Raw genomic sequence first — 19,900 nt, 5'->3', positions numbered from 1 at the left:
AGTTTCAGGGTATGATGATGGAGGCAGATTTTAGGACGAAGCCCTGGTTTGGGGAACACTCCACTGGGCCGATGGACATTTTTCATGTGTTTCCCGGGACCCGGTCTGCAGATTCTAAGGGTGGAAATTTGCTTTGGAAAGATGAGCTTCAGAGATGAAGAAGAATATTAGAAAATAAAAACAAAATAAGATAGGACCTATACAAGCAAGATACCTCAATTCCTGTTTAAAAACCCTATTGGAAAGTTCCCTCCAGTGGTATAGACACAGATGTTGAGGTAGAGCCTGCAAAAATAAGGTGATGTCTAATAATTGGGAGTCATTAACTTTAAATGATTCCCAGTAACCTAGACTTAGCACAAGGCAGTTATTTGTGCATTCTCCCCTTCTCACCCTCTTTGAAATGATCTTGGCTGTCTGTTAATAATTAGGAGGCGTTACGATACACATTGTTTGGTCATCCAGCTGCAGGAATCTTTGGGAAAGGCCAAGTATGTAGGGGGGAAGGGGAGTTTCTCTGGAAATATCCCTATCCATACATATTTTTTTTTCTCATTGAGATTATGATCCAGGCTGGACAGGATTTGGCTCAGGAGGCCTTCAGGCTCAAGTAAGATAGACCCCCAACAGAGTCCCCTTCCTGCTCTGCCTTCACCATGGACACAATAGCTATGTATAGTGGGGCAGAAGCAGATTGCCTTAGGGAGAGGGAGGCCAAAAGTAGCATCAGATTTTCAGCCAGGGTACACAAAGTAAATTGTCTGAGAGGGAGTTAGTTTACTACCCAAGTCCAGATGGTGCCCCAAAATAGCATTTTTTTACCATGGGATTTAAAAGACTACAAAAATCTGGTTAGTTCTGGCCCCATGGCAGAAATTGCATACACTGGGCCTCTTTATTAATGCTTCCCATCCTTTCTTCTCCCCCAGAAGGGAAAAGGTCATTGGATGCCTTTATCTTGTTCACATTAATCTCATTCACCATATCACCCCTCCACCAAAAAAAAAAAAAAAAAAAAAAAAAAAAAAAAAAAAAACTATTTGCAAACTTATTTGGCTATTTTCATGTTGAAGTTGTAGTGTGCCCATTTTCCCCCTCCATATTTTTTAATTAAGAGAGCCTTTTAATCCCTTCTTTTTTTTTCTTTAGAACTGTGGGCAATAGTGATAGAGGGGAAAGGTGAAAAGTTTATTTTTTTAAAGGTTCAGACATTTCCCCTTGGATATTTCTTGCATCAGAATCCATTTACAAGATGCCAAAATTTCACATTGGATCAACAAAAAAAATGGTTGATGAGCTACACACCTTTGGCCTATGTTAGGGCGCCATTAAACAAACTGTTGGTAACACACAGTGCTTTGGATTATCAAGCCACACATAATGACTTATTGGGCCCACCCAGATCGGAACTGAGAAGGCATCAGTTACTTGGTAGACCAAAGCAATAAGAATTTAATCTCAACCATCTAAATTCTGGCTGGTTAATTAGTCTATACCAGATCCAAGATTGTATTTTGGATCTAAATCCAAATGGCACTTTAAAAAAAAAATCACTCAATCTAAAAAGCTTTAAACAGACATCATAAAAACCTATAAATAATAGTCATTAGATTAAGGAAAATCAAAAAGTAACCATGGTACATTTCATGCTTTACCCTTTCATGTTCATGTTAATAATAAACAGTTCGAGGCTGGTATTTTTTAAAAGTTTAGTTTTTATGATATAGACTCATCATATTGGGCTTTTTTTGAAAGAACTTTTCAGCCCTGAAAACATTTTTTTCCCATCAAAGTATTTTCCCCCACTGGGAAAATGATGTTTCATCATCATGTTTCCATTGTCATTCTCTTGAGTCAGAGGGTCTGACTAAAACCTAATGGGCTGATTTCACCTCTAACAAGAGCCACACAAATAATGAAGCCGAATCTTCCTTGTTTTCCATAAATAGCCGGCGCCATTACAAAGGCAGAGTTGGTATCGGCCTTGTTAGGAAGAGCGGGAGCACCCTCGGTGCCAGGGTCCCAGCAGCCTTCCTTGGCATCAGCTAAGTTTTCTTGAGGATAATCTAATTGTATTTACTTGGAGAGGAGCTCCTAAAGAAGGAGACTTGGAGCAATCAACGCCACAGGAGACAAATGCTTGTAGCAGGACCTCAATATCAGGCCGGAAAAGTTCATTTTTTTCAAAGGGAGAAAGAAGCCTGGCATCTCCCACATTAAAATTGATTATTTCATCAATAGGTTAATAGAAAACCAGGCTGCATATTCCCTTTCTCCTTCTCCATACTGTAATGGGAGTGGGTATCTGAAAAATGAAAGACGTCAGACTGGGAGAAAGGCTCTAAGTGGGTACCCGAGGTCCCCTCCCATTCAGAGGGTGCTCATCCTGGACTTGGCTTATTTATATGTAAATGTTTCAGGGAAAAGGCAAGTTGGAAGCTACCAGATGGGGCAGCTTGAGATGTAGAGACTTTCTAGAATTTGTAAGTGTTCAGGAAAACAAGAAACCTTGAATATTGAAATAATTAAGCATATCCATAGCTCGGGAAAGCCATCGCTCACTTAAGGGGGGCAGTCAATTCTTTCTTACTGAGCACTGCAGGGGGAAAAAACCCTACTGGATCCTATCATGGAGAATCAATCAACTAGCATTTCTGAAGCACCTACTAAGTGCCAGGCACTGTACTAAGTACTGGGAATACAGAGAAAGCCAAAATAATGGTATCTGTTCTTAAGAAGCTCACAATCTGTCTGGTGGAGGAATTCCTTCTGGAACGGCATGTAATTCATACTAGAGGACACCTAAAAATTAATTTGTGAGGTTTGATACCAGAGATCCTGTTGGTAAGAGATTTTCATTTAGAATTAAATGTTGGTTCGTGGTCCTTTTTATTTTTAATGCGGAAGGTCTACAAATGATTCTCCTTCCTGTATGGCATAGGTGCTCAAGGGGGTGGCCTAGTACAGTCAATAAATGAGGAAATCCTTCTATTGATTAAAAAAAAATCACCTACAGGTCCTTATAAACCAGAAGCTGTGGTTGTTTAACCATTTTGGCCAGTCATTTGATCTATTGTTGATTCTCTGCTTTGTACTAATATGTATTAGAGGTGTGGTGAGGATGGTGGAAGCGATGAGATGGGATACATAGCATTGCTCTTGATGGGACACTAAGTGTCGCCTTGGGAGAAGGAGAATTCTTGGTCATTCGGTGCTAGGCAAACAGTTAAACCCTCTTTAGCTAAACCATCAGATCATCTCCCCACACACTCCAAAACACTGGCTCTTCCCAAGCTCTCCCAGCAGGGGAAGGATCCGGCCAGTTCTCCCAAACTTTCAGGATTTGGTGTCTGGCTCAGTGGCAGGTGAGGACCCGGTTGTCCAGGAACCAGATGGACCACATCCTGGAGAAATTCATCGGCCAGGAGGGGAGAAGAAGCAACCTGTTTGACAAAGAAACAATCTCCTAGCTTGTAGAGATGCTACAACTGTGTTGGAGAGAGGGGTGTAGACGCCAAATGCTGAAATGTCATGGGGGTTGGGGATTGATAGCCATAGGCTGGTATTTCTTTCATTGTCTTGCCTTTGTTGAGTATTCAGTCAGTCTGTCAATAAGAATAAGCAGTATTATACATCTGTTGTAGCTCTTCTTTCTGGGTTCTGGGGGTACCAAGCAGAAACTGAAAAGGCCCCATTTGCACAAAGTCAGCCATCCTTTGGAGCAAGTTACATGTGCCCAGAAAATAGATATAAATAATGGGAGAATGTGTGGGTGTAAATTAAGTATCTACAAAATAGGAGATCGTTTTTGGATAGTGCTTAGAGATTAAGGCAAGGATTTAGCACCTGGAGGTGGGAAGAGATCAGAACCTCCCCAAACTATAAATTGTAAAGTATATATATAATATATACATTATAAAGTACTTTTCTGCTGTTTCATCACATCATGGACGGGACCTTTTTGGGGACTTATGTCAAGAGTGCCATCCACCTTCCAACGAGCCCTACTAAGATGAAAAAGCTCCAGTGACGAGCCCGGATCGGGCTTTTTCATCCAAGAACCAATCCAGCTGGGTTAGGACAGGCCTGTCGCTAGAAGGTTCACCCCTTTTTCTTCCATAGAGTTGCCATCTGTGAGGGCAGTGAGAATAATCCATGAGTAAGGTCAGGGGGTGGGCAAGTTTTTAACCATAAGTTTTTGTACATTTCCCAAACTTGTTGCTTTGGTGACCTAAGAAAATACCACTTATGTACCCGGTGTCTCCTGTTCCTGTCCGTCAAACCCCTGTTGTCAGAGAGTTTCTCAAAGTGGCGAACCCTCCCATTGTACCCCCAGAAATTATTCTGTGTAATTTTGTTTCTGAGTGCAGCCTGTTTTTCCTTACTTCTCCCCCACCCTGCGTGCCTTCATTTTTGGTCCTTGTATTGTGTCGCTAGCGTTTCACATGGTACATGGAAAAAGTATTTAAAATACTTGTTTTCCTGAATCAAAGATTGTGTATGAATACTTAATGTTTGCTCGCTGCCGTGGGATCTGGGTGAGGGCTGGCCTTAAGCCCATACCGGACGAGCTTCCTTGGGAGAAGCGAGCTGGGAGGGTTCTGAGTGAGGAACCCCCAAAGACGGAGCCCTCCAGGCAGAACGCACACTTAATGTAGACTCGGCTTCCTCATGAACCAGGTCTCGGCCCTAGTCTGTCTTGTGGAGGAGGATCATTTCTAAGTGGACATGTGGGTAATCCTGCCGTCATGTGACATCCTCGGCCCAGTCCCGGTCCCTGTCCCTGGGACAGAGATGGTGCTTTGCTTGCTGGAGGATTGACTTAGAGCTGCTAAAGACTTTCACTAAATGGGACACAGGGACAGATATTTTCCTTTTTTCCTAGCACTGTAAACAGAACCCTCCCCCGTGACTTTGGCCGTTGTCCCCGCTCCCTCTTGGCAGTGAGCAGGCCGTGGTTTCCCCTGTCATGGGGCAGCTGCGGGTCTCGATGATTGCCTTCACGGGGCGCACGTGAGTTTGCCCTTCCTCCAGCAGCTCCGGCCTTGGGATGCTTACAAGTCCCTGGTGCAAGCGTCCTGTAGTCCCGAAACCTCCGCTCCCAGAACCCCAAGCGTTTTCTTCTGAAGACGAAAATAAAGACAGGTCCAAAAGTTGGAGTGGTCCTCACCACCACTGTTGAGGGGGTGGGGGGAAGGGGGGGAGGAAAGCCCAAGTGATGGGAATATGTGTGCAATTAGGAAATGACGTCAGGGACGATTATCGTTCCAAGGCTGCCTTAGCCCCAAAGCTCTCCCTTTGGCCCAAGACGAGAGGCCTGCATAGCTTGGTGTTGGGCCCTTTAGTGAAAAGTAACACTCTGCTGTCCCTTAGCATTAACTTGGTGTCCCACGCTCCCCAAAGAGTAAAATAGCCATCCAAGAGCGACATCTGCCTTTGTTGAGCCCCTTCCCCCTGGGCCCCTCCAGCTGCTCCTGCTTTCCCCTCCTCTCCAAAAAACAGTTTTTTGCCTTATATTTAGGGGAGGGGGAAAGGGGACAAGCCAGGCAACTGCACTAAACCGAGGGAGATAATGCTTGGATATGCCACATGGAGACACCTGTCCGTTCTCCAAGAGGGCCTCCGCCTTACATTGTCTCCCCGGATAGAAGGGAAGCTCCTCCGGGCAAGGCTCCCATTCTGGTCTTTGTATTTAGCACAGCCTGTGGCACTCCGGGGACATTTCAGGAGGTGATGGAGACTGCCCGTCTTCCTCACTTCCAAATGGCCCCCATGCTACCCCCCGGGATGCTTGTTGTGGCTACTGAAGGCTGGTCTGCCCTGGGAGGGAAACTCCAAGAAAAGGCTGGCTCAGGCGCCCCAGGGAGGAGCCGGCTTCCGGCCTGGGGAGAGTCTGCTCCGAGGGGACGCTTGCCGTTCGAATAGAATTGAGGCAGATGCGGGGCAGCTGGGTGGTGCAGTGGATGGAGTGCCAGCCCTGAAGTCAGGAGGACCTGAGTTCAAATCCAGCCACACATCCCAGCTCTGTGACTGGGCAGGTCATTTAACCCCAATTGCCTCAGCACACACACAAAAAAGAACTGAGGCAGAAGGGATGCCAGCATGGGGACCCCCTGAGGAGGAGGTGGGGGCTCAGTGCCCAGAGACACTCGTGGGTGAGCAACGAGCTCAGGCCGCTCTGCCAGCACCTTTCCCTTCTCCGCTGCTCAGCCCCTGCCTTCCAGGATCCATGTGAGAAGGGGTGGAGGGGACTGCTCCTAAAAAGCCTCGGGCAGAGCCCCGTGGGAGCTGCACGGGGAACGGGAGTGTCCTGTGTTATGCCTCACATGCTACTTTGATGGTCTTTTTTTCCCCTTTTCATTTTTTCTTTTCCTTTTTTTTCCTCTTCTCTCTCTCTCTCTCTCTCTCTCTCTCTCTCTCTCTCTCTCTCTCTCTTTCTTTCTCTCTCTCTCTCTCTCTCGTACCTCTCTCTCTTCTTTCTGTCTCTCTCAACTGTTCTCTCTAAGTCTCTCCAGCTCTCTGCTCTCTCTCTCTGTCTCTCTCTCCCTCCTTCCCTCCCTCCCTCCTTTCTCTCTCTCTCTCTGTGTGTTTCTATTTCTGTGTGTCTCTGTCTCTGTCTCTCTTCTCTCTGTCTCTGTGTATCTTTTCTCTTTTTCTTTCTTTCTCTCTCTCCTCTCTCTATCTCTTTCTCTTCCTTTCTCTTTTATTTTTCTGTTTCTCTATTTCTCTCCCCTCTGTCTCTGTCTCTGTCTTTTTTCCGTCTCTCTCTTTTTTGTTTCTGATTCTCTCTTCTGTTTCTCTTTCTCTCTGTCTCTTTTTTCTCTCCTCTCTCTTTTCTGTTTCTCTTTCTTTTTGTTTTTCTATTTCTGTGTGTCTTTGTCTCTTTTCTCTGTCTCTTTTTCTGTTTCTGTATTTCTCTCTTCTCTGTCTCTGTCTTTTTTTCTCTCTTTGTCTTTCTCTGTCTCTCTGTTTTCTGTTTTCTTTCTCTCTTTTTCTGTTTCTCTCTCTCCTCTGTTTGTCTTTGTGTTTGTCTTTCTTTTTTTATCTCTATTTCTCTCTCTCTCCTCTGTCTCTATCTTTTTTCTGTTTCTCTATTTCTGTCTGTCTTTGTCTCTTTTCTCTCTGTCTCTTTTTCTTTCTCTATTTCTCTCTTATCTCCCTCTTTTGTCTTTGTCTCTGCCACTCTTTTTTTTCTGTTTCTCTATTTCTCTGTCTCTTTTCTCTCTTTTTTCTGTTTCACTATTTCTCTATTTCTTGGTTTCTCCTTCTTTTTCTCTATTTCTCTCTCCTCTGTCTCTCTCTTTTCTCTTTTTGTTTCTCTATTTCTCTCTTCTTTATCTCTCTCTGTCTCTCTTTCTTTTTCTCTATTTCTCTCTCCTTTATCTGTCTTTTTTCTTTTTCTCTATTTCTCTCTCTCTGTCTCTGTCTTTTTCTCTTTCTTTCTCCGCTCTGTCTCTCTCTTTCTTTTTCTCTATTTCTCTCTCTCCTTTATCTCTGTCTCTTTTTTCTTTTTCTCTTTTTCTTTCTCCTCTCTCTGTCTCTTGTCTCTCTCTCTCCTCTGTCTCTGCCTCTTTCTTTTTCTCTATTTCTCTTTCTCCTCTCTGTCTCTTTTCTCTCTTTTTGTTTCTCTATTTCTCTCTCCTCTGCCTCTGTCTCTCTCTCTTTTTTCTCTATTTCTCTCTCTCTCCCTCATCTGTCTCTCTTTTCTTTTTGTCTATTTCTTTCTCCTCTCTGTCTGTTTTCTCTCTCTTTATGTTTCTCTATTTCTCTCCTCTGTCTCTTTTCTCTCTTTTTCTATTTCTCTCTCCTCTGTCTGTCTTTTCTTTTTCTCTATTTCTCTCTCCTTTATCTCTCTTTTCTCTCTCTCTTTGCTTCTCTATTTCTCTCTCTCCTCTGTCTCTGTCTCTCTTTTTCTTTTTCTCTATTTTTCTCTCTCCTTTATCTGTCTTTTTTTCTTTTTCTCTATTTCTTTCTTCTCTCTGTCTCTTTTCTTTCTTTCTTTTTTCTCTATTTCTCTCTCCTCTGTCTGTCTTTTCTTTTTCTCTATTTCTCTCTCCTTTATCTCTCTTTTCTCTCTCTCTTTGCTTCTCTATTTCTCTCTCTCCTCTGTCTCTGTCTCTCTTTTTCTTTTTCTCTATTTTTCTCTCTCCTTTATCTGTCTTTTTTTCTTTTTCTCTATTTCTTTCTCCTCTCTGTCTCTTTTCTCTCTTTTTGTTTCTCTATTTCTCTCTCCTCTGCCTCTGTCTCTCTCTCTTTTTTCTCTATTTCTCTCTCTCTCCCTCATCTGTCTCTCTTTTCTTTTTGTCTATTTCTTTCTCCTCTCTGTCTGTTTTCTCTCTCTTTATGTTTCTCTATTTCTCTCCTCTGTCTCTTTTCTCTCTTTTTTTCTATTTCTCTCTCCTCTGTCTGTCTTTTCTTTTTCTCTATTTCTCTCTCCTTTATCTCTCTTTTCTCTCTCTCTTTGCTTCTCTATTTCTCTCTCTCCTCTGTCTCTGTCTCTCTTTTTCTTTTTCTCTATTTTTCTCTCTCCTTTATCTGTCTTTTTTTTTTTTTCTCTATTTCTTTCTTCTCTCTGTCTCTTTCTTTCTTTCTTTTTTCTCTATTTCTCTCTCCTCTGTCTGTCTTTTCTTTTTCTCTATTTCTCTCTCCTTTATCTCTCTTTTCTCTCTCTCTTTGCTTCTCTATTTCTCTCTCTCCTCTGTCTCTGTCTCTCTTTTTCTTTTTCTCTATTTTTCTCTCTCCTTTATCTGTCTTTTTTTCTTTTTCTCTATTTCTTTCTTCTCTCTGTCTCTTTTCTTTCTTTCTTTTTTCTCTATTTCTCTCTCCTCTGCCTCTGTCTCTCTCTCTTTTTTCTCTATTTCTCTCTCTCTCCCTCATCTGTCTCTCTTTTCTTTTTGTCTATTTCTTTCTCCTCTCTGTCTGTTTTCTCTCTCTTTATGTTTCTCTATTTCTCTCTCCTCTGTCTCTTTTCTCTCTTTTTCTCTATTTCTCTCTCCTCTGTCTGTCTTTTCTTTTTCTCTATTTCTCTGTCTCCTCTCTGTCTCTTTTCTCTCTTTCTTTTTCTCTATTTCTCTCTCCCCTTTATCTCTGTCTCTTTTCTCTCTGTTTTTCTCTCTCTCCTCTTGTCTCTTTCGTCTCTCTATTTTCTCTCTCTCCTTTATCTCTGTCTCTTTTCTCTCTTTTTCTTTCTCTCTCTCTCTTTTCTGTCTCTGTCTCTGTCTTTTCTCTCTCTCTCTCTCCTTCTCCTTCTCCTCCTCCCTTTCTGCTCTCGGGATGCAGCCAAGCGCAAAGCATGGAAACTAAACCGTGTTGGTAGCCTGCGAAATATATACAGCAGCAGCAGCACCAACACCGAAGGTAACAAACTAACGCCCCTCCCCCCCTCCTTCCCCTCCCCCGCTGCCTGCAGTCTCCGCCTCTCTCTCTCCGTCCTGGGTTCAGATTCCATCTCCGCTCCTCGCTGTCTGTGGGATCTCGGGCAAGCCCCGCCCCCTCCCCTCTCCCCGCCCCCGGGTCCTTCCCTGTCACGTGACGCGCCCCGCCCCGCCCCGCCCCCTCCCCTCGGCGGGGCCCGGAGCCGGCCCTGCCGGGGTGCATGCTCTCGCGCTGTGTCTGCCGCTCCTGCCGCCGGTCTCTCCATCTCTCCTGTTTGTGCCTTTTCTCTCCCATTCATGTTCGTTTCAGCTTACTTAGATCCTGACCTTTCCTCCAGTCCCCGAGTGGCGATGTTGAAATGACTTCAGAGCCCATTTCCTGCTCTTTTTTCCTGCCTCTCTACATGCGGGCGCTCGGCGTAATATTTCCCGAGTTATTACCGTTTTTAAAAGTGCGCGGATCAGGCGTAATGATCTGTGGCCAAACACAATAGTGTGCTGTGACATTTAAGAAACACTCTTAATTTGTTGGGGGAAAGCGCTCTCCATAATGCTCTCGGCGGCGGCGGCGGCGGAGGCCGGGCCGGGCCATTTGCATGCGCCGGGCTTGCTTGTAAATTCTGGAGATGGGGGCGCTGCTTCTAAAGGTCGCCCGGTGCCAAAGTTCACAAATTGACTCCCGTCGGCCGAGGACGGCCCGTCATGGCTCTGCCGGGAGAGCAGATTGGATTTTCCCCCTTTCGTGGAAACAACGCAATTATAAACTGCCTTTTGTTTTGATTATTACAAATGTCAAGGGTCAGAATTATTCCGATGCCAGGCGGAGGGGGGAGGAGCGCGCGCCCGCTCTGACGGCGCGAGAGGGGCCGGGATGGGGGGGGGGGGCGGGGAGCGATGCAAAATAAGTCACAAGCCACTGAGCTTGCTATAATGGGGGGAGTTTTTTTCCACCTAAGTGCGAGCCATATGGGTCAAGTGATGGCGGGCGCGGGCCCCAACACTAATTGACTTATTTGGGAAGGATTAGAAGCGTAATATTTTTCTTAATGTCACTGTTTTCTGGGCTGTTGATTTTAGCAATTGCCGAGCGCCGGCATTAAATCTCTTGTAAATTTTAAATTGCACGCTCTTTCTGTAAACAAGTCCCTCTGTTCACATCCTGATCATTAACCTTTGGTGATTTATGCCACCGTCTCTCTCTTTTTCCCGTGCACAATTACTACTGTACCGCGGGCGCCAGGCCCGCTCTCGCAGCCCCAGGAAATGGGCCTGGGAATCCGAAGCGCCTCCGCGCCGCAGCCCATCGAAGGTCCGATAATGCGGCTCCAATCCTGGGGTCCCCCTCCCGGGAAGGGCCCCGCCGGCCCCTCTGCGCCTGCTTTCAGAGCCTGGAAGGACGAGACGGAAAATGCCCCCGCACTGGGCGCTGCTTTCCCAACCTTAGGCCCCGGCAGCCATTGCGGAAGCCCCCGGCGGGCCGAGTTGCCCCCGGCCGCGTCCCCCTTTCCCCCTCTCGCGCCTGCGCGCGCCGGGCGGACGTGTTTGTGGCCGGGCGTTTGAGTGGGGGGTGCCCAAGGTCCGCCGGAGGAAGCCGGCGCGTCACCGGGTCCCTGGAGTGGCTGCGGGGATTCCCACACCCTTGAAGGCCTCTGAATCCGAGGCGCGCTTTCCGGCCTCCGTCCTGGGGACTCAGGCTGTAGCCAAGCCGAGGGAAGCGTGTGACTCCGCGGCGCTGAGCGCGGGAGCCCCTCAGCCTTTACTAACCGGGGCAAATGGGGGCTTCTGCAGCGCAGGACGGGCCGGGGGGCGGGGCGGGAGCAGCGGAGCGCGAGGGCCTCTGAGCCTCTCCCCACCTCGGAGAGGATGGGCGGCCGGCCGTAGAGATGAGGGACTCCCCGGCTGGCGGGTCCCGGCCGCAAACGCCGGTGATGGGAGCGTCCTTTGTCAGCCGGGCCCAGGAGGAGAACCTGGCCTGCGGTTAACCGCGGCCTTGGAGTTCCTCCTTAGAGCAAGTCTGCGGTCTTTCACTTTCACCCTTGAGGATTTCCGTTTGTTTGGCGGGAATCGGGTTCGAGCTGGGAATAATGGATGAGACTCCCAAGCTTTTTTTGGTTGTATACATGGCGGGATTAACGACAAGGTGTTATGAGCATCACATATAATGATGTTCCTCCTATTACGTTCGGGACTGGGAGCATCTAGTCCGGATGATGCACAGCCCGCGAGGGACCGCCCTGCCATTTCTTGGGGAGCTCCAGTGAGGGGCAGCCCATTCCTTCCCAAGGCACCCCTCTCGGGTCTAGCAGAGCTCCAGGAGTCAGGAGTAGGTGCGAAGGTGACTTTGCTCCATTGAGCCTCCCCCAGAGTTCTTAGGCCCGAGCAGAGCAAGGATAGTGCCCCTTCCGTGGAAGATCCTTCACATTTTTGGTGAGAAGCTATCGTGTCCCTCTCTCATCCCTCTCTTCTCCAACTTAAACAATCCCAGCTACTTGAAATGAAGATCATATAGATGAATCTTCAACAATTATAATATGCTGTTCCAAATAAGAATGTTCCCTCAGATTTGTTATATAACTCTTTTTTTATTTTTTATAGCTTTTTATATATAAAATATATGCATGGTTTCAACACTGACCCTTGCAAAAACTTCTGTCTCAGCTTTTCCCCTCCTTCCCTCCACTCTCTGCCCTAAATGGCAGGTAGTCCCATACATGTACAACTCTTTTTTTATTTTTATTTTTTTATTTTTATGAACATCTTTTGTTTTTTCATCACCTTTAGTTCAAAAATGTGTTCCCTCCCCCAAAGTCACTTCTTATCTCAAAAGAAGAAAAAAGCATCACAGCACCAAACAACCCATCACTAAGTCTGACAGCATATGTCATACCTAATATCATATTTCATCAGAGTCCCCATCTATTTGGACCCCCCAAATTTGTATTGACCTTCCTTCTGCCAACTTTCCATTTAACCACATGAAATGAGGCAATTATAGGAGCCGAAGTGCTATCTGACCTTGCAAGGATCAACTCAAAATCTAGGTAGTCACTTGAACCATTTTGGTTTTTAGAGACAGGGAAAGCAGAGTGAGTGGTGAGTATATGAAGAAGAAATCTCTTCTTCCTTTCCACTCCTTCTCTGAGCCTTCATGTGCTCTGTTTATACAGATCTCACCCTGCCTTGTGTTTATGTACCTGTTCTCCCCTTCTGGGGTATGAGTGTTTTAGTGCCTTTGGCATCCAGTTCAGTGACTTGCCTAGGAGAGATACTCAGTGAGTGAATGGATGGATGGATAGATGGATGGATGGTACATGAATAGACGAAGGGCTATGGCCAGATGGGTACATGGATCATTCGTTGGATGGCTAGATGAAGAGAATGGAGATACTTGTTGATCAACATTGGGATTGAGCAGCCATTGCGTATAGAACTCTAGAGTAGCAGAAAAGGAATACAATCTTAACCTCACATATGTATATCTGTCATTGTGGGACATAAGATTTAAACTTACCAAATCTAAAATGGGAATTGTTTACTCAAGAAATCCCTAGCTCTAAAAGTGCTATAACTACATACCTAGAGTAAAAGTAATTTTTAAATGGTAAACCCAGATATGCATTTTGAAATAAGTTTTTTTAAATATTCTTATACTTCAGCCAGGGTCCAAACCTACCCTAAGAAATGGATTACTCTTAAAACTAAGGTGAAAAGTCTATATATTTTCTTTCTTTTTCTCCCAGATATTTGGGATTTCCAAAAAAGAATTGTTGCATAACCTCAGTGTTATCATATTTCTTTTGATAAGGACTCAGGTATGATGGGCTTTGATTTACAAAATCTACTGGAAGAAATGTAGCATTCAAGAGAGGGCATTGCCTTGGAGAACAGGGCACCATCTCTCCAATTGCTTATTGAGAATCAAATAGGGTTACATAAAAGATGTAACATTTTGCAGAGCTCAAAGTGGTGCATAAATATTAGCTTTGATGATTAGTAAACTTAGAACAAAAAATGAACCTCTTCCATTGCCAGGCCAGGTGTAGGGTCTCCTTGTCCCCAGGTTATGATCCTGTGCCAGCCTAACTGTGCACGCCCGGTCTGACAAAGCTAGAAAGTTCCCAGGGCCAAACTGGGCCCATGAGAATATACCGTGTTTATGGAACCAAGCTCACCACAGATGAACAACCGAGCAATCCTCCTGGGTGCCTCTGCCCCAGAGGCAACACGAGCCCGTCTGGGATGCTGACGTGGGCCCCTTGTGGTCCCACCTCTGGCAAGGCCTTCATGTGTCCAGATCAGCTGCTTTAGCTCATTGGCAGCCCTGGACAATTGCTCCCTGTCCTACTCCCAAATCCAGGCTGCTGGGTCAGCTTCAGCTTGACTGATTTTGGACCCTCACCACAGCTGTCTACTTTTTGTTGCCACTTTTAGGGACACTGTTTTTAACACCTTTTCCCCCCTTTTTCACTATCCCTTTAGATAAATAAATAGTGGTTTTAAGTAATTACTATGTACCAGGCACTGTTCTAAGCATTGGGGATCCAAAGGCAAAAAGAATTAAGTTGGTCCTTGCTTTACTGAGCTTCCATTTTATGGTGGAGGTTGGAGGGGAGGGGAGAATCCTGGCAAAGCTGGAAGAGGGATGGGGGTTGTAGAGACAGTGGGGCAGCAGCCTGTTTTCTGGCATTATGAGATCAAGTTCACCAAGTAGAGAATATGTGGAAGAGATCCAGAGGTTGTAGTGGGAGAAAGGGGGATGAGTGTGATGGGAGAGGCAAGTGGAGGCCGGGAAGCCTTATTGGCCCCCTTCACTTATTTAAATTGATTTTATTAATACTTTTAAGCATTTCTTTTTGCCTGTTCCCTCACCCCTTCATTTTCCATGCACTTAAGTATGTGAGTGAAGTAGTTATTCTCTGCCTTTGTGACTTTGGTAAAAACACGTAACCACCCTGAACCTCAGTTTCCCAACATGTAAAATTCATGGGAGGCAGGGGGTACCCAGAGGGTACATAAATGTCCTGGTAACTTTTTCATACATTGGCTAAGGAGGAATTAGAGGAGAAATGTTAACTGAGAGAGATAAATAGGAATTCAAGGAAACTCCTCTTCCTCAGCCTTTTCTTCTGGGCTGGATTTTAGCAACTGTGTAGAAAATGTGCAATTACTTCATAGTCCATTCAAACAAATGCTCACTGAGCCCCTGCCAGCTACCAGCCGGCTCACTTGTAAAGACCAAAAAGTACCTCCACAGCTGCATTGGTTTAAATGCCATTTAGGACATTTCTCATTGGTGTTTCTGTGGCATCTGATTTGTAAATGGAGAAAGTCTGTTAACATGCAGGGGACCCCAAAGTAACTCGGGGTGACTCCCATATTTAGAGAGACAACATGCGGTAGAGAACAGGCCAGCATCTGTGTGACACAGAAGTAGCCGGGCTAGTAGTTAGTGGCAGGATTTCATGGGATCCTCACGACAGCAAGCAGGGGCTGTGACTATCCGTCCCCATTTTACAGTTAAGGAAACTGAGGCAGGCAAGAGTACGTTACTTGTCCGAGCTCACACAGCTAGTGAGTGTCTGAGGTAGGATTGAAGTCGGGTCCTCCGATTCCAAATCTAGTGATCTCTAGAGCATTACTGTCTCTAGTAAGTGTCTAAGTCAGTGAAAAAAAATTACATTTGCCTTGGAGAAGCCATTGGGTGGGCTTGAGTTTGATCCTGGCTCTGCTTCTCCTTGCCCATAGCACTGGGGACAAGTCCCCCTCTCAGGGCCTCGGTTTCCTCATCTGTAGAATCTCTAAGGCTCCTCCCAGCTCAACGATCCCCTGAAAATCTTGGGAAACAATTGAAAAGGAATGAATTCCCTACCTGGAAACCAAGCCCAGGACGTGATCGGATCGTCCCCAGTGCATGCAGACCGAGGGGGCTCCTGGGGCCCGGCCACCGGGGGCTTGCCGATCCCCCTTCCCCTGGACTTCCAGACTGATTAGCAGTGCCCAGGGCTTGTAGAAGAAGGGAGAGAGGTACTCGCCAGCCTTGCCTGGTGGGACGCAGCACAAATGTATTTCCGTAATTGGGACGGCTAATAAACATACTTATTGTGAAATTTATGAAGATAAATTACACCGACTGACAAACGGTAATGATACCTCGGGCCCTCTTGTAGCTAAAGAAATTATACCAGCTCCAGTAGCGGGGTTTCAGGAGAAGGAGGCCTTGATCCCTTCCCCTTTCTGCCTCACCGGCTCGGGCGGAATCAGGGCTTAACGGGGAGGTCGAGGACGCGCACGCCATCCTCAGCAAAGGCGCCGCCTGCGTCCCTCTGGCCTCGTGAAGATGGTTTCAATTTTGGAAGCGGTAATTACTTTTTCGGGGGGGTTTCCTTTGGACGCTTTCCTTAATTTAAGAAAGGTGCGGCCCCCCGCAGTGCTCAATGCCAAGGTTAATGGAAGGAGCTCCTAAAAATGGGCCTTCCAGCCTGGACCCTCCTAAGGGGGAAAATAAAAGCCCTTGTTGTTGGGTCTCTACCCAAATCCTGGCAATCAGGGCCATGGCACGGCTTGGTTTGAACACAGATTTCTGGGGGCAAGGCATTATTTGCCCTGGAATCAGAACCGCGTCCCTGGGCAGTCAGCACTCACTAAGTATTGGCCAGATTTACTGGAATTAAATTGACTCAGGTTAGCCTACTGTATACAAGCTCTGTAGTTCCTAGGAAAGTCACTTCCCTAATTTTCTCTCCCTGCCACCCCCGAATGCCTAGATTGGGGCTTGGAGCGGAGGAACTGTTAGCTAGACCCTCATTGGTTGGCTGACTTGTTGACTGACTGACAAGATGGTGTCTTTCTGGCACCAGTTTTATGCAAATTTGCAAGGACTATCAGGGATCCCCTAATGCCATGGAGAGAGCACCGAGCTTGGAAGGCTCACCTTTGGGAATTCTAATCCTGCTTGGACCCTCACTATACTAGTGTGACTTCAAGTGTTTGCCTCAGTTTCCCCATCTGTAAAATAAGCTGGAGGAGGAAACGGCAAACCCTCCGGTATCTTTGCCAAGAAAACCCCAAACGGGATCACAGAGAGTTGGACACGTCTGAAAACAACTGAACAACAGCAAGATGAACATTGATCCTGAAGCAGAGAATCTGAGTTCAAATCCCACCAAAACTATTGACCTTTTTGGGTCCCTGAATCTATAGTTTCTTCCCTCAGTTTCCTTCTCTGGAAAAGGAAGGGGCTGCCCTGGGTGGGCTCTGAGGGACTTTGGAGCCTGGCTGGAGGACAAAGGCAGGCTTGAGTGCTGTCTATGTGACTCTGGGTGAAGCACCTGTCTTCCCGCTGCAAAATGAGGCCGCTTGTCTCAAGAGAGGCTCTTGTGGACTCGGAAAAAGTCCGAAACGGAAGATCTCTCAGCATAGAGTCCAGTAAAAAAACAAATGCTGACCCCTTAGAGCCCTGAATTCAAATCCCAGACAGTGACTCTGTGACCCTTAACTAGTCACCAAGACTCTCTGGAAAAAGGGATGAAAATAATCTCTGTCCCAAGCCTGGGGAGAGGAGCACAGAAAGGCGGGATGCTGTTATTACTGCCCAAGGACACTCAGAGTCCGGACTTGGGCCCAGCCCTCTGGGTTCCATCGCGTCCCATGGCCCCCGACTTGCCGTCCATCAGTCTCAGGTCTTTGGGTTGGAACCGAGAGAGGCGAGAACCAGATCTCTGCCACTTTGGGCGGGTCCCTCGGACTCTGGGCTTCCCTTGCTCATCGGGTTTCAGTGACTCCCAGAGGCGCCCACATCTGCCCTTGTGGTCCTCCCTCCCCACACCCCCTGGAGTCCGGAGGGCACCCACGCGCCCTGCACCGACGATGGCTGTGCCCAGGCTGGTGGTGAACGGCTCCCAGCAGTCTTTGCCAGAACCTGGCGGCCTGTCTTCCCGGCCCTCCCCTCTCCCGCCCTGGCTCTCTGGCTGCCTCCATGTCCCCCCTCCGCAGCGCCCCCCAAATGCCTCCTCACATGTCTCCTGTTGATAACAACTTCCAAATGGACAGCCGCCCGGCAGCTGCTTTTTAGCACTTTAACCCTTTGCCTGCCAGGTTCCCCCAGAAATAATTGATGACTGATTGGCCCATTAACCTTTAAAAAAAAAAGTTTGACAGCCCAGACTTGTGTAATGAGGAGGGATTCCTGGTGAAATCGGTTTGATGGTTGAGTTGCTTGCCCCTGAGGACGCAAAATTAGCCCCACGGGGCCTTGTCTGCATAGAAACTGGACACAATTAGTGTAATATCCGGTGTTATTAATGTAGTTTGGGGTAATTGGGCAGGTTGATTTCGACAGGTTCATGGTGCTAAAATACTATTATAGGGGGGACCTTTCCATGAATAACCGTTAAACATGGAAAACTGTTTAAATCCCTGGGAGCCCAATCACACAATGTTATTAAACCATAAGGAACATTCGGTGAGACCACGCACGGTCTCATTTCAGGTGGGGAGATGGGAGGAAAGGCTGGGGGGCTGTGAGGAGAGAATGTTGGGGTCCTCACACAGTGACCTCAAAGAGAGAGGGGGCTTTGATGGAGCTGCCATGTTAAGAAACTGCCCCAGTTTGGAAAAGAAACGAGACCTCCGATATCAGCCATCTTGATTCCTCAGCTAGCTCGAAATGTGCTAAAGAAAAGCTTTCTTGAGTCAAGTTCAGTACCTAGAACCTCTCTCCAGACTCTCCTTGACATTTTAGGGAGACCATTTGAAGGAAGAACCATTTCCAGACTCACTTCTCTGCCAAATCTTGCCCTACAGGATAGCACCATTCCCATCATCCCCCACCCCATTGTTAACTAAGATGAATTGTGGAGTCACTTTATGAAATGCTGGAGTCTTTTGGAATTCTCTCGGACCTCAGGGACCTGCATGAAATGACCTCGTTTTGTGAAACTTGGAATTCTTTGTGTCCAAAACAAAGAAGGGGAAGAAGGAAATACCTTTTCCCACCCAAGCAATGGAAGAGAAACGGAGTTGGGTCCAAGGTTCAGAAGCAATGGAATTGGGGCAGAATCACCCACATCAAGGACTTTTGAGTTGGAAAAGTTCTCACAGGTCTTTGGTCCAACCAACCTGTTTTATAGCTGAGAACACTGAGTTTTGGAAAGAGTTTTTCCCCCCCTTTAAAAAATTATTATTAAAGCTTTTTATTTTTAAAACATAGGCACGGATCATTTTTCAACACTGATCCTTGCATAGCCTTGTGTTCCAGATTTTCCCCTACTTCGCTCCACCCTCTCCCTTAGATGGCAAGTAATCCAGTATATGTTACACATATTAAAATATATGTTAAATCCAATATATGTAAATATTTGTACAATTATCTTGTTACACAAGAAAGATCAGATCAAAAGGAAAGAAAATGAGTAAGAAAACAAAATGTAAACGAACAACAAAAGGAGTGAGAATGTTGTTGTGATCCCCACTCAGTTCCCACAGTTTTCTCTCTGGGTGCAGATGGCTCTCTTACCATGAGATCTTTGAAACTGGCCTGGAAAGAGCCACACCCATCAGAATTGCTCATAGTACAATGTGTACAATGATCTCCTGGTTCTGCTCATTTCACTCAGCATCAGTTCATGTCAGTCTCTTCAGGCTTCTCTGAAATCATCCTGTTAATTGTTTCTTACAGAACAATAATCTTCCATCACATTCATATACCACAATTTATTCAGCCATTGGAGTTAATGAATAGTGAATGATCTGGGGCTGGAATCAATAATCGGTTCAATTCGATAGCATTTAAACATTTATTAACTGTCCAAAAAGTTTCTGGTAGCTGTAATCTCTAGACAGCTGATGTTGCGGCCAAAAAGTTTTGGGCCCACACCACATCTCTAACTGGCTAGCTGTGCGATCCTGGGCAATCTCTTAGCCATACTACTTCCCAACAGCTCTGAAACTTAAGTTTAAGGGCGGGTGCCTTCAATTCTGGTAGGGAGATTTTCCTCTTTGGGAGTTTCCAGTTCGGATGAAATCACTGGACGGGTCCCAAAAAGAAAGGAAATTGTGCTGGGCGTGCTGGATACAGAGATAAGATCATAGCAACCCCCTGCTTTTAGGAAGCTTACATTCTACCCTGTTGAAAGTGAGTTTCCTAACTCACTTTTGAGAGAGCTTTCCCTTGCCGACACTATTTGAGTGAGTATATGACATCTCACAAAAACTAGATTTGAAGCATTTCCCCTCAGCCAGCTGTTTCCTTCCTTGAAAGTCACTGGGCTGGTGACCAACATCGTAACAACTGTGTTAAAGGGATAGACAGGAGCGATAAAGAACGGAAGAAGTCCATGGGGGCCTAGCCATTGCTGACTCCAGGGTTCTGGCTGACTGGCCACTGTGCTCATTTTTGCTACAAATGCTACCAGTGGAGCCACGTTGCAATCCCGCTGACTCCATGTTCGGCCACAATCTGGTATTTCATCCTACAATCCATGCAACCTCTCTTAGGTCCAAGAAGATGATCTTTGAAGGTCAAAAAA

At 46.2% G+C, this 19,900-nt stretch overlaps 1 protein-coding gene across 10 annotated transcripts in view; it reads left to right on the top strand.

The window, feature by feature from the left end:
• AGAP1 (ArfGAP with GTPase domain, ankyrin repeat and PH domain 1) overlaps positions 1 to 19,900 on the top strand; it is a 615,139-nt gene that overhangs the window by 518,355 nt on the left and 76,884 nt on the right. For 7 of the 10 annotated variants that reach the window (XM_031968800.1, XM_031968799.1, XM_031968793.1 and 4 more), the window contains one exon: positions 9,280 to 9,357. The exons of the other annotated variants lie outside the window; for them this stretch is intronic. In XM_031968800.1, the coding sequence (XP_031824660.1) occupies positions 9,280 to 9,357 (78 nt within the window). The remainder of the gene's footprint in view (positions 1 to 9,279; positions 9,358 to 19,900) is intronic. 10 annotated transcript variants of the gene reach the window in all.

This window comes from Sarcophilus harrisii, chromosome 4 (genome assembly GCF_902635505.1).
Source record: "Sarcophilus harrisii chromosome 4, mSarHar1.11, whole genome shotgun sequence".
Classification (NCBI taxonomy): Eukaryota; Metazoa; Chordata; class Mammalia; order Dasyuromorphia; family Dasyuridae; genus Sarcophilus; species Sarcophilus harrisii.
This window is presented reverse-complemented; position numbering and strand designations above follow the sequence as displayed.